The 17,601-nt window shown below is 42.5% G+C and overlaps 2 protein-coding genes across 3 annotated transcripts; one reads left to right on the forward strand and one right to left on the reverse strand.

Moving 5' to 3' along the window:
- The first annotated feature begins 3,137 nt into the window (after positions 1–3,137).
- On the forward strand, positions 3,138–13,256 carry elmod2 (ELMO/CED-12 domain containing 2). Its single transcript, XM_082536337.1, has 9 exons — positions 3,138–3,348; positions 5,276–5,423; positions 5,515–5,543; positions 6,598–6,695; positions 6,778–6,907; positions 7,252–7,385; positions 11,067–11,135; positions 11,278–11,411; positions 12,377–13,256. Exons 2-9 carry the CDS (start codon positions 5,279–5,281, stop codon positions 12,532–12,534), a joined length of 897 nt encoding a protein of 298 aa, XP_082392463.1. The 5' UTR covers positions 3,138–3,348; positions 5,276–5,278; the 3' UTR covers positions 12,535–13,256.
- Positions 13,257–13,340: 84 nt separating this feature from the next.
- Positions 13,341–16,935, reverse strand: ucp1 (uncoupling protein 1). 2 transcript variants are annotated; one of them, XM_082536335.1, is made up of 7 exons: positions 16,402–16,935; positions 16,073–16,206; positions 15,660–15,858; positions 15,008–15,205; positions 14,818–14,919; positions 14,304–14,484; positions 13,341–13,852 (listed from the first exon to the last, which is right to left on the reverse strand). In XM_082536335.1, exons 2-7 carry the CDS (start codon positions 16,196–16,198, stop codon positions 13,738–13,740), a joined length of 921 nt encoding a protein of 306 aa, XP_082392461.1. In that variant the 5' UTR covers positions 16,199–16,206; positions 16,402–16,935; the 3' UTR covers positions 13,341–13,737. The 2 variants fall into 2 exon arrangements, with proteins under 2 accessions (XP_082392461.1, XP_082392462.1); XM_082536336.1 differs by having other exon boundaries at positions 16,073–16,209.
- Between the last annotated feature and the right edge of the window lie 666 nt (positions 16,936–17,601).

Here is a 17,601-nt window from a genome sequence, read left to right on the forward strand (position 1 = left end):
GGGGAAATACACTCAACAAAAATATAAACGCAACACCTTTGTTACTGCTCCCATTCCCCATGGGATGGACGTAGAGACCTAAAATTCATTCCAGATACACAATATAACCATCCCTCCCAAACAGTGGTCACAAATCAGTCCAAATGTGTGGTAGTGGGCACATCTGCTATATTGAGATAATCCATCCCACCTCACAGGTGTGCCACATCAGGATGCTGATCTGACATCATGAGTAGTGCACAGGTGTACCTCAGACTGCCCACAACAAAAGGCCACCCTGGAATGTGCAGTTTTTTGCGCTATTGGGGGTCTGGGGACCCAGAACCGGTCAGTATCTGGTGTGACCACCATTTGCCTCATGCAGTGCAACACATCGTCGCATGGAGTCTATCAGATTGTCAATTGTGGCCTGTGGAATGTTGGTCCACTCCACTTCAATGGCTGTGCGAGGTTGTTGGATATTCGTGGGAACTGGTACACGCTGTCGTATACGCCGGTCAAGCACATCCCGAACATGCTCAATGGGTGACATGTCCGGTGAGTATGCTGGCCATGCAAGAACTGGGACATTCCCAGCTGCCATCTGCCCTGAACAATGTGAACCATGATTCATCCGTGAAGCGCACACCTCTCCAACGTGCCAGACGCCATCGAATGTGAGCATTTGCCCACACAAGTCTGTTACGGCGACGAGCTGGAGTCAGGTCAAGACCCCGATGAGGACGACGGGCATGCAGTTGAGCGTCCCTGAGACGGTTTCTGACAGTTTGTGCAGAAATTGTTTGGTTGTGCAAACCAATTGTTCCAGCAGCTGTCTGGGTGGCTGGTCTCAGACGATCTTGGAGGTGAACCTGCTGGATGTGGAGGTCCTGGGCTGGTGTGGTTACACGAGGTCTGCGGTTGTAAGGCCGGTTGGATGTGCTGCCATATTCTCTGAAACGCCTGTGGAGACGGCTTATGGTTGAGAAATGAACATTCAATGCACGGGCGACAGATCTGGTTGACATTCCTGCTGTCAGCATGGCAATTGCACGCTCCCTCATTGCTTGTGGCATTTTGCTGTGAGACAAAACTGCACATTCCAGGGTGGCCTTTTGTTGTGGGCAGTCTGAGGTACACCTGTGCACTACTCATGATGTCAGATCAGCATCCTGATGTGGCACACCTGTGAGGTGGGATGGATTATCTCAATATAGCAGATGTGCCCACTACCACACATTTGGACTGATTTGTGACCACTGTTTGGGAGGGATGGTTATATTGTGTATCTGGAATGAATTTTAGGTCTCTACGTCCATCCCATGGGGAATGGGAGCAGTAACAAAGGTGTTGCGTTTATATTTTTGTTGAGTGTAGAATTCGCTTTTAGGCAGAGCCAGACTCAGGTAGGGGCATCTGGATAAATGGATGGATGGTTGGTGAAATGTATGATAAGACATACGAAAGAGCAGCAATGCTGATCAGGACAGAAACATTAATAACTTTATGCAAGCTCACAGCTCACTGGAATGTTATGAATCTCAAAGAGGAATTTAAAGGATCATGAATTTTAAAATGTGGAAACTACTGCACTGGAGGTGTACAGATTTAAACAAGGATGTCTCGATTACTCTCCTTGGGCTGTGGAAACTATAACAAGTATTTTCCCATGTTTTAAATGACTTTCACAGCGAATTCTTGTAATCACCGGCAGATTAAAATGTAGATCAGAATGAGTAAACCAAGAAATACAGAAACCAGCCTGGTTTTAATTTTGATGTCGAAGACAGTATAAAGTTGTGGAAGCAGTTACACAGTGCCATCCTTCTCACGGAGACAGCGATCCATACAAACGCGTTCGTATGGCTCCCTTTAGGTGATATTATTGACTTGATTTGTCTTTTAGGAGTTGTTGTACTTGCTGACATCATTGGATCTTTGCTTTAGTTTTGTGACACCCCTTCTGCATCTCATCCTCGTGGATAACAGCACTGACAGAGAGCGCTAACATTTAGTAGCCTACCACTTTCTAAAGCACTTCATCGAATCTGAAGGGCTTTTGAAAGATTTTGTGCAAAGTCTGTCCGGGTTGTTAAAACGAAATTGTAGCATTATAGACTACTCTCTTATTCACCCTGATCTATCACACTGTCAATACAGTCTGTGTTAGTGGGGGGGGGGATTCCTTATTTAAATACAGCCTGGGTCTGAGGCAGGGCTTGGACTGCAGTAATTGTATGTGATAGACGTCCTGCCTTTAAAAGCCCCGAGGGACTGATTAGGTGAGAAAGCAGACTGTGACTTAATTACAGCTGAGAGCACCGTTGGTAAGCATCTCAGAATAGGCTGCATACATTGTCGATAAAGCAGATTAATGGGTAAGGGTGAGGGCTTTTGTGCAGCCCCTTTCGATAAAGTGACACAGTGGTGGGTCTTTATGTGCCGTGTGTTTTCACCATTTAAAAAAATTGAACGGACAATGGAATAATGGAGGCTTGTTGACCATTATCAGCAGCATAATATGACTGTTTTCTATAAACAGCCCTATGATAGACAGTGTAGCACACATTTTGTGAATTTGGCATCATCTTGTGGCTAATATTGGAAAATGCAATATCTGATTATCTGATTAGCTTCCAGCTACTACCTGCAGTTGGGATTTTCTTGTCTGAGTTATTTCAGTTAGTTTTTTTTTTTATTTGTTTTTATTTCAAAGTTATGTTTTCAGTTTAGTTTCCTTTAGTTTCAAGTGAAGGTTTTTTTTTTTTTTTTTAGATTATCTTTACTTTCATATTTTTATTAGAATGAAATTTCATCAAATTGAGAAAATTTCAAACTAAAGATCTTTTCTATATATTTGATCTCATTTTATTATTAAGTCCAGTAAGTTTTTATTGCACTTAACTGAAATTTCGTGTCTGGTTCAAATTTTAGACTGTGTAGTTGTGAAGTTGTCTGCGCAGTCATGACCACTGCGGGCAGTAGATGGCGCTGTAGCAGCACTAGAAACTATCATGCTGTGTTCAAAGACATCACGATATTAATCCTTAGTGATAAATTCAACCCAAGTTTCGAGGTGTGTCATGGACTGTTAATTGTTTTAACTTCTTAGTTGAACATTTAGAAACAATGTTTAAGTCTTGGTTAGAAAGAAGAGCCTGTCTTGTGTCACCTGGGAGACTTGTGTAGCTGTGTGCGTGGCATAGACGGTATAGTTGTATAGACAGTGAACGCATCACAGCCAGCCTGTTGTCAGGCGAACCGCCGCTAACCTTACCACCCGCCTGCGGCTAAGTTAGACTGTATCCTGGGTCTGGCATCGCTTTCCCTACGACTGGAGAGTAAGACGAGCATCACCACTCTCTCACGGTAAATATTGCCCAACGCATCAGCTACTCGTACGAAACTTAAAGTAGGTTAGCGTGGTGTTGCTAGCTACCAGTCAGACGAATGACAATGACAACCTGTTGTCTGAACCGGGTCATTTGGGGGAATTTAGAAGCCGGTATGCTCCTTTACGTAATTAATATCAAAAGTGGCTCACTACCACTTCGCTAGCATCAACATGCACCGCTTTCAAAAGCCCCATTAAACTCCCAGAGTGCCTGTAAATAAACTGAATGACCACGTATGTCCGAACTTAGCATTAGCATCAGTGCTAGCCATTGTTTTGGCTGTAGGAGCGTGGGCTCTTCTCTCATACCCACTCGGCGCTTTTATTGTTGGATGTTAATTCGCATTTAGCGATGACCCACGATTAACTAATCATGTCTTGCACTGAGCAATAGATTACTCTGCTTGTAGCAGAGTACTTCCTCAGTGGCTTCAAAAACGTGGTCACTGTCACTGTGACAGACGGCAGTGAAGTGCATCTGCAACATGAGTCCAACTCAGGAAGCAAAATCCATCAAATCCAAAGTTCAATATAAGTTAGAGGTGTTGGAATAACTTATTTGCCTGTAATATTCACGGGCATTTATTCACTGTGTCATAAAAGTGTTGGTTAAATTGTGTATTTTAGCACTAACATATATCAATTGAACACAATATACTCCATGTCCATAAAAACAACAACAACAACAACAAACATATTAATAATAATAAAGATTAGACTTAAAAATGTTCTTTTTCATAAAGGTTATATTTAGGGCTGGATCAGCTATCACTGACGTATTCCTTAGTGATGCTGCAACAGGCCCAGACTGCTGTAGGACCTCATGTGATAAACTCAGCACTTCTTCTTCACTCACCTCTTTTCACTCCCCAAATTTTTATATAGTGCTTGTCCTTAAATTTGTGTGTTCTCTCTCCCATAGTGTACCTTTTGTCCTGTCTCCCTCAGACTGTCACAAAAGTGTTTGCTCATAGTTGCTTGATTGCTCCAATACTGTAGGGTCTTATCTTACAGTACCTTGAGCCAAACGTTATCGCTATGTAAATAAATCAGAATCGAAGTAATAATCTGCTCGTGTATGCGGAAGGGAGGACAAAAATAAGAAGCTGTTCTCAGTTTGATGCCGTTTAGTGCTTCAGAATAAGACTGGATCGTGTTGTAAAAAGCGCCCTCTTTCATTGAAAACAAAACAAAAAAACTGCATTAGATTAGCTTCTGCTTAATGAGCTGTAACCACACCAATGCACTAATAATTTAGCTTCTTAGTTTATTTTTTCATTTATACTTTAGGTAAACACGAATACAGACATGTTGCCTGCATCTTTCGGCTTTTCCTTTTAGTAGATGCCTTTGTCACACCCAACCCTCTGCATGTTCTCCTTCGCTACTTCATGAATCTACTCTGTGGCATTCCTGTTTTCTTGTTCCCGGGCAGCTCCATCTTTAACATAATTTTTCCCTCCTCTGCATATGTCCAAACCATCTCAGGCTTGCCTGTCTATCTCTGTCTCCAAACCGCTAAAACTCAGATGTACTGATGTGCTCATTGCTAATCTGGTCCATTCTGGTCACTCCCAATGAAAACCTTAACATCTTCAGCTCTGCCTTCTATCTTTTAATTATCGCCACTAAACCGTACATCATCGCAGGACTCACTGCATATTGTGAACCTTCCCTTTCACTCTTACTAATAAAAGCTATTTGAATTCTGAAATGTGATTATCTAAGTAAAACTTCATCACAGGGTTTGTTCTTGTACAAGGTGGTGGTTTTAATATAATGAAAGCTGTACTTCCTCCACCTCTGTTAACTTACACTCCAGAATAGTTTTGTGGTCCTCGGGTCTTCAGGATATTTCTCGCACCGTAGTAATCTGTGAACCTTAACCTGTTTATGTCCTAGAACATGTTTGGATATATCTGGGAGTATGTCTACACATCCTTCCTGAGATACTGGTTGAAATGGCTCATCAGACAAGTAACGGGGACATGTGAGCTGCAGAGAATATGCTCTGGACACAAGCCAGGGGCAGCAAGGACTACAAAAGCAGGTGCGTTAAATCACCCCAAATCTGCTCTACGTCTGCATCCTAGTACACATTTTCTCTGCAGTGTAAATGTGCTTCTTGTGTCCTCCTGCAGAGTACTCTCTTCAGTCATCAAAGAACAAGGTAAGGACCTTCTACCACTGTTGGCTTTTCTTTCGGGCTTACCTTCAGTAGTTCTGAGCTAATTGTTTTATATTGTTAAAAGATAAACGGTGGGTCTGCACAAACATTAATTGGCAATGATCCTGATAATCTGTTCAGCTCCTCTGATTTCCTGTTGCAGCTCTTTAATGCTGGGGGTGTGTTTGTCTGATTTTGTTTTTATGTGGCTGAAATCAAATATCGTTGATGATCTTTGTATCAGATGTGCATTTTTTTACAACATTTAGTTTAAATTTAGTTGTTAGTAGTTATTTGATATAGGCCATAATGGAAAAAAAAGTTAATATATTAGGTGCCGATGTACAAACCAGGACAAAGAAAATCCAAGTGCTGTCAGCCAAAAGGCAAACAACAGTTTAAATACATTTTGCAAGACAGTAATTGCTCTTTTTTATTTTTAAAAGACTCACATTCTTAAAAGCTAAAGCAGAAATAGCTTTTATAGGCGTGCGTGTGTGTTTTTTAGGACTCTTTTCCAGTTTACGTTTCAGCACTGTCATAAATAAAATCTGTTATCTCATCACTTTTAGCACTGTCAGGCCAGTAAAAGATGTTAAGTGTCAAACATTTGAAAAAATATTGAGTATTTGGAGACTAAGAATGTGTAGATATGTGTAATAAACTCCTCAGGACTGGAGCATTGTGGATTTTCAAGTAATCTGAAAGCTTTCCAAGCCCACAGATGTGGAAAGGAATCACACTTTCCTTCACTATTGACCTCTTTATCTTTTATTGCGCAGTATATCCCCTGAGTTTAATCATTGCTTTATCTTTCACTACCCTAGCCAAGTTTAGGTGAACTGATTACACATGTCATGCTTGTGTATATGGCTTTGTAAGCATTTTCAGATCAATAGTCTGTCCAGGTGCAAGAAGAGATTAGCTGTGTCATCTTTTTGACTTTGAAAAAACAGTCATTTTCACTGTGGTTGTAAATGACCTAAAAGCATTTGCGCCAGATTTCTGTCTGGTAGCTCTCTGTGTTATAACTTTAGCATGCGCTCTTCCTCTGCAGGTTTTAAGAGGAGCGTTGGAAACCACTAAGGATAGCTTAGAGCAATGCGTGGATCAAATTATGAAAGTGAAGAACATCAAACCTGCAAAAGATCCCAAGTAAGGTTACTTTGCCTGTCAGCTGCAATTCTTTGATGTAAGAGTGATTTTTGAATGTGATTGAATTGATCTTCCGTTGCAGGTTCAAAGAGAGCCTCCACATCTGCCTGCTGCAGATAACAGGATATAGCAGCTTGTATATATCTGTAGAAGACTTGAGAAAGGAAGTCTTCAGCTCAGACAACCCTGAACACGAGGCCATGCTTTTGAAGGTATGGATTCCTGCTCCTAGAGCAATAGCAGTGAAGCTGTGTCCATATGCACAGGCTTTCTGCTAAGATGAGACTTGAACCAAGATTTGGAAACTAAGGAAAAATATGTTTTATTATTATTTCTGCACATTACTAAAAGTAGCATTTAGGATTTTTTTTTTTTTAAACATCGATTGACATAGTAAAGATAATACCACAGTCTAACATCACATCAGCATAGAAACACTGTAAGTTGTTGGATGGGAGTCTAAAATGCTGGCACAAGGTCATATTAGGAATCGTTGTACTTCCAAGTTATTGTAGTGGACGGATTTGATCGTGTGTGTGTGTGTGTGTGTGTTTAGCTTTGGGACCTTTTGATGCCAACAGTCAAGCTGGAGTCCAGGATAACCAAACAGTGGGGAGACATTGGATTCCAAGGGGAGGACCCCAAGACTGACTTCAGAGGGATGGGCCTGCTGGGGCTGATCAACCTCGTGTGAGTACAGTACCAGTGTAAAGGCCTTCAAACATCGAGTTCATTGCAAAAAAAACAACAACACGAAATTCTGAATTTTTGGGGGATGTGAACTTGTCGTGTATCATTTATGTACACACCAAAAATGTTGCGATTTTACAAAAATATTTGCCAAAAACCCTCCACAGTCCTCTGTGTTTTTTCTAGGCCGTTCCAGAACGCTCCATTTCTCCTCTGTCTGACATTATTTGGTGGATTTAGATTAGATTAGATAGAACTTTATTAATCCCTTGGGTGGGTTCCTCTGGGAAATTCGATTTCCAAAAAAGCACAGCACCGACAGAAGTTACAGAGTTACAGAATATTTTATATATATATATAAAAACACCCAGCACGCCCCTGCGGGCGGTTTATCCTTCAAGCTCGGGTCCTCTACCAGAGGCCTGGGAGCTTGAGGGTCCTGCGCAGTATCTTAGCTGTTCCCAGGACTGCGCTCTTCTGGACAGAGATCTCCGATGTTGTTCCCGGGATCTGCTGGAGCCACTCGCCTATCTTGGGAGTCACCGCACCTAGTGCTCCGATTACCACGGGGACCACCGTTACCTTCACCCTCCACATCCTCTCGAGCTCTTCTCTGAGCCCTTGGTATTTCTCCAGCTTCTCGTGTTCCTTCTTCCTGATATTGCTGTCATTCGGAACATAAAATATACGAAGGGAATAAATAGGAATAAAAAATAAAAATACAAGTGAATTGCACATTTCAAGTATTGAGGTCTATTGCACTGTTGACTATTTACAAAAGTATTGCATAAGGTATTGCACAGTGAGGTGAAGAGGCACTACAGCTTAGTTGTTCCCCCCTCCTTTGTCCTCCTGTTTCCCCTCCCTCTCCCCTCCAGAGAGGAGTTAAACAGTCTGATGGCGTGTGGGACAAAGGAGTTTTTAAGTCTGTTAGTTCTTGTCTTTGGGAGAAGCAACCTGTCACTGAACAGACTCTTCTGGTTGTTAATGGCCGTGTGCAGAGGACGCCCAGCATTGTTCATAATGTCCATCAGTTTCTTTAATGTCCTTTTCTCTGCCACTGTCACCAGAGTGTCCAGCTTCATGCCGACCACAGAGCTAGCCCTCCTGATCAGTTTCTCCAGCCTGGATGAGTCCTTCTTTGCTGTGCTGCTCCCCCAGCACACCACAGCATAGAAAAGTACTCCAGCAACCACTGACTGGTAAAACATCCTCAGGAGCTTCCTGCAGATGTTAAAAGACCTCAGCCTCCTGAGGAAGTACAGTCGGCTTTGGGCTTTTTTATACAGGTGCTCTGTGTTGCATGACCAGTCCAGTTTATTGTCCACCCACAGCCTGAGGTACTTGTACTTGTTGACCACCTCCACCTCCTCCCCCTCTATCTGAACCGGCAGTGGACCTGCTCTAGACCTCCCGAAGTCCACAACCAGTTCCTTAGTCTTTGAGGTGTTGAGTTGCAGGTGGTTTGTGTGACTCCATGCGACAAAGTTCCTCACCAGACTTCTGTACTCCTCTTCCTGATCATCCCAGATACACCCCATGATGGCTGTGTCGTCTGCAAACTTCTGAATGTGGCATAATTCAGAGTTGTAGCAGAAGTCAGAGGTGTACAGGGTGAAGAGAAGAGGGGACAGCACAGTTCCCTGTGGTGCTCCTGTGCTGCTGACCACTGTGTCAGACGTGATGTCCTTCAGCCTGACGTACTGTGGTCTGTCGGTGAGGTAGTCGGAGATCCAAGCCACCAGGCAGGGGTCCACCTCCATCCTGTTCAGTTTTTCCTGAAGCATACAGGGCCGGATGGTATTAAAGGCACTGGAAAAGTCAAGAAACAGTATCCTGACCGTGCCTTTTCCCCCATCCAGGTGTGAGTGGGCTCTGTGTAGGAGGTACAGGATGGCATCCTCCACTCCGACACCCGCCTTGTATGCAAACTGTAGTGGGTCCTGGGCATGTTGTACCTGTGGTCGGAGGAGGTTGAGGAAGAGCCGCTCTAGAGTCTTCATAAGATGTGACGTCAGTGCCACCGGTCGGAAGTCATTCAGCTCATTGGGCCGGTTCCTTTTGGGGACCGGGACGATGCAGGATGTCTTCCATAGGGCGGGCACTCTCCCCAGTCGCAGACTGAGGTTGAAGACTCGTTGTAGCGGCTCCCCAAGTTCAGCAGCACACGCCTTAAGCATCCTAGGACACACCTTGTCTGGGCCTGCTGCCTTTCTGGGGCGAAGCTTCCTTTACTCGTTTTACTTAGAATCATCATCCTTCTATAAGGGCCACTTCTGGTTTTGGCCTCGCTTTATGTTGAAGAACTCTGTCATAGTTGAATCAAGAACTGCAACCTGCCCACTTTCTGAGACCACAAAGTTCTCAGAAAGGTTTTCACAGTTTATGCTCTTTTCCCAAGAAGACACTATTGGTCAGCACAAAACATGTGTACTTTTTTTTTTTTTTTTTGGGCCCAACCACTCTCTCTTTGATCAGTGTGTCCACAGCACACTAAAGTCCTGGTCTTTGCCTCTGTACCTATTGGCAAAGTCTAATCTGTGACGTTTCTGTTTTTTGGACAGTAAACAGAACGCCTGCTATGCAGGTCATATTTGTGCAATCTGTCTGATTATAGATGCATGAACTTTGACACACATCAGCTCTTATAGGTTTTGTAATGAAATTTGAGGATTCTTGGAAACATTTTTTCCCCCATCAGGTGCTTTTTGGCTGAATTTGCTGAATGTTTATATTTGGTAGGCTCTAATGATTAAACCGATCCACACACAAGAAGCGACAACGGTACTTATCCTAAGATTATATTCCACTCAAGTTTTGATGAGAAATACTTTTAATTACCTTACACGGATTATGAAAGGTGGTTGTAGATACAGCTCAAAGGGTACGTATAAGGTACACTGTTCCACTCCAAATGCATGGCTCAGTGTAACCCAACAGATAATTTTTAGGGTACAACAATAATTACTCACAAAACCTCACCAAGTAAGGTAGATGGGAGCCCCGGCAGAAACAAACACAAGAAGGAGAGGGCTTTGAACCAACAAGATTCAGGCTTCACCTATAAAATAATATTTGAAACAAAGACTGAAAAGAAGGACTGTCAGTAACTCCCAACTCAGCGAAAAATAATTAAACAGTGCTAGAGATAGCGACTAAAGACAAAAGTGGTGCTGATGGAGTAGAGGTGGCTGTTTCACCACCTCTGACTTTAAATGCATGCAGGTTGGCTTCTACAGCCAGTCAGCTGTAGGAAGGGTATAAAAGAAAAGAAGAGAACGTTAATGAGGATTATAAAAAGAAACACTGTCATAACACCTCCTCCTCCAAGTATTGAATAATGAGCCAGCAGAACCAGTATTCAACAGGACAAAGAGAGCGTGACAGCATGTCAGACAGGCTTGACTTTGAGGCTGAAGGACTTTAAAGGCAACCCCCAACACGTCAGTCGCTCGTTTCACTTGTTCTTTCGACTGATGAGGACGAGGACACAAAATGACAAGCGATGTGTCAGATTATTAAAGCAGCACCAGTCAAACACACATTGACTTTATTTTTAAAATCTGTAGGTCAGAATGATGTGACCTCAACATGTTTAATCATGCAGACTCTGTTTGACGTCATGTTTATTGGTTAACAAGAGACCGTAAATAAACTCTTAATTTGTTTGGCTCTTTGCAGTTTTTTCAGTGAAAACTACACAGCGGAGGCTCGGCAGGTGCTGTCTCATGCAAACCATCCTAAACTAGGGTAAGAGACCTTCGATTCATATACCTTCCACTGGTGTTTTGTGTCGCATGATGTAGACTTTATTCATTTTTTGAAATTACGTTTTCCATATGCACAGTATGTCATTTCTACAGTGCACTTTATACTTTTTTGTTTTTTAAAGGTATTCCTATGCAATAGTTGGGATCAACTTGACAGAGATGGCTTACAGCCTGCTAAAGAGTGGCGCTTTGAAACCACATTTCTACAACGCAGTGCAGGGCACGCCTGAGCTGCAGCACTTTCATCAGCTGTACTGTGAGTAGTCGAATCACACTGCTGTTTGTTCTGTGCGTCTGATTATACACTCACCGGTGGCTTCATTAGGTGCAGTCTCAAGATTGCTAATCTTGGGTTGGACCCCTCTCTGGCTTCACAGCTGCTGTAATTCTTCATGGCAATGAAGTGCTGGAAACATTTCTTAGATTTTGGCCCATATTGACATGATGGCGTCACACAGTTGTTGCAGATTTGTTGAAAATACGTCCATGATGCCAGTGTGACTGTGATAGTGACTGTGGATTTTTGTACAGTGACCTCAATGTCATGTGTAAGAAGCCACTTTGAGATGGTCTGAGCTTTGTGTCATAATGTGTTATCTGCTGGAAGCAGCCATCAGTAGATGGGAACACTGTGATCATAATGGGGTGGACATGGTCAGGAATAATACTCAGGTAGGTTGTGGTGTTTGGATGATGCCCAGCTGGTACAAAGGAGCCAAGAAAATGTGCCAAGGAAATATGACACCACCAGCAGCAGCCTGAGGTGGGATCCAAACGTTCATGGTATTTATGCCAAGTTCTGAATGTTGCAGCAGAAATCGAGACTCATCAGATCAGGCGACATTTTCCAATCTTCTTCTGTTGTCCAATTTTGGTGACCCCTGAATATTTCCTCCCTTTTAAACTCAAAGATGGTTGTGTGGAAAAATCCCAGCAGATCAGCAGTTTCTGAAACAGACCAGTCCATCTGGCACTGCTATCCAGTTCACATTTAAAGTCACTTAAAAAGTCACTTAAGTCACAATTTGAACTTCAGTAGGCCACTTGGAGCATGTCTACATGCCTAATTGAGTTGCTGCCATGTGATCAGCCAATTAAATATGCAGTAATGAGCAGTTGAACAGGTGTATTTAAGGAAGTTGCCTGGTGAGTGTATACAAACAAAAACATTTTCTGATAGAAGGTAAATTTTTCAAAAATGTGTGTCTTTCCTCCTTACAGGCTATCTGGCGTATGAATTCGATAAGTTCTGGGTGGCAGAAGAACCCGAGAGCATCATGCAGTTCAACCAATACAGAGAAAAATTCCATAACATAGTCAGGACACACCTACAGGACCCTGATGTGTGTCTCACATTGACTGTCAGCTCCAAGAACTAAAAGCGTTTTTCACGATGTTACGATTGGTAGAAGGAGAAGCAGGAAAGTTCCTCGTAAACGTAGCTGAGCATTAAAACCCTAAACGCAGACTGAATACTGTTCGGCCCCTCCAGACAAGATCCAGACCAATAAATCCTCTTGTGTTTGGTTTTGTGGTTCATTCATAACACACATATCATTGTTGTAATGATATTTAAAGTTTCTCAAACTGAGCACAAATCCAACGCCCTGTACCTCAAAAACAACCATTCCAGAGGGCTTTCGATCACAAAGAGGACTGTAGAGAAAGTAACGGATCCGTCGTTTTGTGAGGCTTTAAGCACTTTGAGTGAGCAAGCAGCCAAATTGTTATATTTAAAGACAGGAAAGGACAGAAGTCCTGCTCAGGAATGTGAAGTTTATGTTAAGAGATAATGGCTAAAACTTGACGTGAGGAGTGATTTCCACTTTATTTTTCCTCTTGTGGTGCTGTCAGCTTAAAAGTCTTGCATGATTTAACGTGTCCCCACTGATGTCATTGATCTGTACTGTAAAATGTACTGTTAGTGATGTGGTACTCTAAACTATACTAAGCTCCTGTTTTCATAACGTTGTGTATCTTTAGACTGATGCTGAATTTTTATGACCTGATCTTTTTATGCCGTGTGTTTGCATTTGAGGAATGTATGTAACGACTCGCATCTCACTCACTCCAAGTTAGTAAATGCAGATTTGTTTTGAAATGTGCTTCATGTCCATGTGTTTAAAAGGCAAAAACAAACCACAACAGTTTGTGTAAAACAAGTCTAGTAAATTCAGGACCTGCATAAACACATCCTTTTATGCTTTATTATGGGTACCAGTCATTCAGTGTAAAGGCACACTGCTTTAAGCTAGCTAACATATAAAACTGACAGGTTTAGTCATACAGGGCTCAGTGCAAACTTGGCATGTTTCTGTAATATTCCCATCCATGACATCTGGAATGGGCTCACTGTGGCAAATTATAAATATAAAAGGAGACGGCTGTGTCTCCTCATGCACATAAAGTCAATACTTTTTCAGGAGGCGATCCTTTTTCAACAAAGGATTTCCGCCTTTCTCACCACAGGACAGTGGATTTGTTAAATAAGGTTAACACAAGAAATTATTGTTACTAGGGTTTCCTCATTCAGGTGCCAGTCCGGTTGTGGTTCAGGTATTACAGTCAAACTTTGAGGAATCTCAATTAACCACTTCGATCCTCTGCTTTGTGACCATCATGGCTCTTTTGATTTGTTCGAAGGAGACGAACATCACGATGTTCCACGATCCCAACCTCAGGAATGAGGGCACGAATCTACAAAATGGAAAAAGTGAAGAGTGAAAAAATGAAATTGTGTGTCATGCAATGCTGCAATTTGTTTTTGGATTGATACCGATACCAAGGCCAGTATTGCCGATACCAATACTTTTAACTTATAATGTCATGTTATTTAGAGGAGAGCATAATCATGATTTATGAGATGAATCATCAATTTTTAATGACCACTGCATTACTTTACTCAATGAGTTAACACACCTCTCATTTCACCATTTTTTTTTAAAAGGCGCTATAGAGTAGAAGGATCAGTCAACACAAAAACACTCAGACATTTTTCATATTGTATGCCTGAAGAATATTTTTCCTTTTATCCCGATTTAATTCAGTGGGCTCCAAACTGAACGTGAAGGATATAAAAGTATCGATACTATCGATATTTGGATCTCTTGAAGAGTTTGTCGTGGGCGGCGCAGGTGAAGAGGCTTACCCTTTGTAGAATGCTGTTGGCCCCTCTTTAGTTAACATGGTCCAGGCACAGTTAACGGCGCTCTTATACTGGCCCGGTGGTGAGTTCATGTATCTCGTCTTTACCACGTCTACTGGGGAGGCGATCACTGTGGTAACGAAGCCGGCGCCAAACGCAGACACAAAGTGGCACGGCAGATTGTCTGAGGACAGAGTTGGGGAAAAGATTACAATACGGTCTTTGTTCTCAGCTGTGCGACACAGAAAAACATGTCAGTGGATTTTGCAATCGTCTGAATGGGGCAATATAAGTTCTAGAGATAAATGCTAATATATTGCTATTGTACTCACTGCACCATAAAGAGAAAATACACCGTGTCCTGTACTGTAGGAGCCTGTTGTGCTGGTATCAGTTAAAAAGGTGAGAGGGTGTGTGGATTTTTTGCCAAATCAGCAGTCTCCCGGGGACTCTGTTTTTGTGAATGTGTGTGTGTGGGTTTGTGTAGCTCAGGCAAACAACCGTGAGCTGACCTCACCTGACAACAGCTTGTGTCTAAGGATGGCCTCCTTTATCAGGTCGTATGTAACCAGCTCTGTGCAGTTTACCAGGGCGTTTCTTGTGATGTTGGGTAATGTTCCTGAGGGAAACGGATACTTTAATCATTACTGATAAAGGATGTTATGGTTTGTCTTTTTTAAATAATGGGCAACACTCAAAGAATGTACCTTTCCAGAGCCCACGCAGGCCCTCGTGTTGGAAGATGTGTCTGTAAGCCTGCATGGTGCTGCTGTAGCGGCGGGCCACTCCGTCCAGATTCATCTGGGCTTGGAATCGAACCTTGACCACATCGGTGGGCTGCGCAAAGGACACCGCCATGGCACCTGTGGTGCAGCCAGCCAGGATACGTACCAGTACACTAGGGTCTGGAGAGAAGGAAAGACTCAGTTATTTTAATAACAGGCTTGAGAACTTCTAATTTTAGTATCAGTTTAATAAGGAAGATAAGAAACTGATTCAACAACCCAGACTGTGAGAATCCTTTATCGCTTTCAAGAGAGAGATAACACTTTCCCTAAATCTTGTTTAACTTATCAGATTTGAAAAGCCTCTGTTCTGCGTAAATTATCTATTGCATGTTTGTCTGCAAGACATAGCCTTCCTTCACTCTCCCCACTTTTTTATTTTTAAAATGAAGCTTTCCTTCATCTGAATTCCTTATCTAAGGGAATATAAGACCGACTGCATCTATCTGATAAACATCTTTTTGATTTTTGACAGCTGGATATTAAATCTCGAAATCACGACTGTCACCAGTAAGAACAATTATGAAGGTTTAATTAACTTAACCAAAAAATTAATGAAAAGGCAACAACTTACTGTCTTTGCCACCGGTGTAGAAATTTTTAACGTTGTCATAGAGGCCGATTCTGACGGAGGCAAAGCACAGCTGTCTCTGCAGCCCAGCCACCAGACCATTATACAGAGACTTGGGCCCTTCTGTTCGGATCATGGTGCTGATGGTCCCAAACACCCCTCTGTAGCGGATGTCCCCCACTGCCTTCTTCTCTCCTTGAATCTGGGGTCACACATTGTCCTCAAAGTTAAAACCAGCTTTACAGAGCAGCAGCTTAAGAACAAATGGTTCAGAAAGGTGAAGAAGTTTGACTGAAGGGTGCTGAAGTGGACAAAGTTGACTTCTTCGTCAATGAGGCAAACATCACGCTGTGTCCCACAGTAGGCTACAGCAAAGCAAGACCGGCTAAAGATCATATTGATAGCACAGTTAGTACCTGTAGTCTGACTTTGGCTGTGTCCAGAGGGAATGTGACCATGTCAGCTATACAGGCTGCTGCTCCAGCACTCGCCATCTTCACACCCAAAGGAGGAGGAACGTCTGAGGGTTTAAGTCCTACCATGTTTCCTACTGCTGGGACGACAGGTACGCATCCACGCACAGAAATAACAATTAAAACAACAAACAAAAAAAATCAGTGTAAGATTCTCTTCTAGAAAGCAACCACATAAACATTAACCTCTTGTACAAATCATTTGTCTGTTTAAATGAAAGGTTAATCAATAATCAAAGTGGACTGATGCTCAAGACATGAAACACACTTACGATTATGATCCGAAATTAAAATTTCCTTTTGATCCTCGGGTGGATTTTTTGGTACCGAGCAGGATGCGATTGGTCAGATTAAAATCCACACCGGGCCCCACTCAGCAGGAAGGAAAGACTCATCATTTGCTGTGGTTTTATGTTTTCTGGCTGGCGTTTTTATGACATCCTCGGAGAGGCGTTACTGTGTACTCCTGTACACCTGGGTCAACTCAAAGTCCACAGACTGTCAGAAAGTCAATGTTCAAGTCACCTCACACAGAAAAACAACCATATAACGTCCCCATTTTTTGGGTGTGTGAAACTGACGATTATTTCCATCCAAATTTCCACAGGTGTCATTAACTGATGACGATCTTTCTAAACGTTATGTTCATGCTTTCAAATATAGTCTGTGGAGTGTGCATTTTCTTTCATTTCACTTGGTAGAATTTGTTTATCAGCGGATTTTTCTTCTATCCAGGATCTGTGACCGACTTTAATATTGTCTCAGTAATTATTTAACTGTTCAGATGAACTGTGTGCCACAAGCAGCAGCGATAACAGATCGGTATCAGGGTTCACCAGAGGCTCGTCTCCCCTCTCAGCCAACGACAGCAAAAAGCTTGTGATCAAGAGCGTTCGGAGCTGACCGGCTAAATCAAGATCTGTTCCACAGACTTTATGGTCGAGCCTCACAGCAAATTACCCCTCTGTGCTATCAGCAGCATTGTTGCGTCATACAGTTTTTGCTCTGTTACCCCTCATTTATGATTTCTATTATCTGTCTCAGTCTAACAGCTTTTACATTTCATGTTAAAGATGTGCTTTTTTGGGCCGGGGGGCAGAAGTGGGAGTGTGGTGACGTCAGCTGGCGACTGAAGTTCACAGTGAAGCTGATAAGAACTTTACATCACACCATGTTTGGCCTCTCAGCAGTTTGCCAGCAGTCGCTCCTGTTCATTACATCACACATGGTGTATGTACGTAACAGTATGGAAAATGTAGATTCTTAGAAAAAGAGCAAAGACAAGAAAAACATTGAGAATTATTCCCACATAACGTTTACTAATGCTGTCCCATTCGACAGCCCTATGTTAAAACTATCGCCATTAAGTTTACTATCATCAGATCTCTTTTGTCATTAAATTATTTTTAGTTTTTAAACATTTTTTCTGCATATTGGTTTGAGCACACCACAAACTACCCTCTACAAGACTG

This window comes from Aulonocara stuartgranti, assembly GCF_965226115.1.
Source record: "Aulonocara stuartgranti genome assembly, chromosome: 6".
Lineage (NCBI taxonomy): Eukaryota > Metazoa > Chordata > Actinopteri > Cichliformes > Cichlidae > Aulonocara > Aulonocara stuartgranti.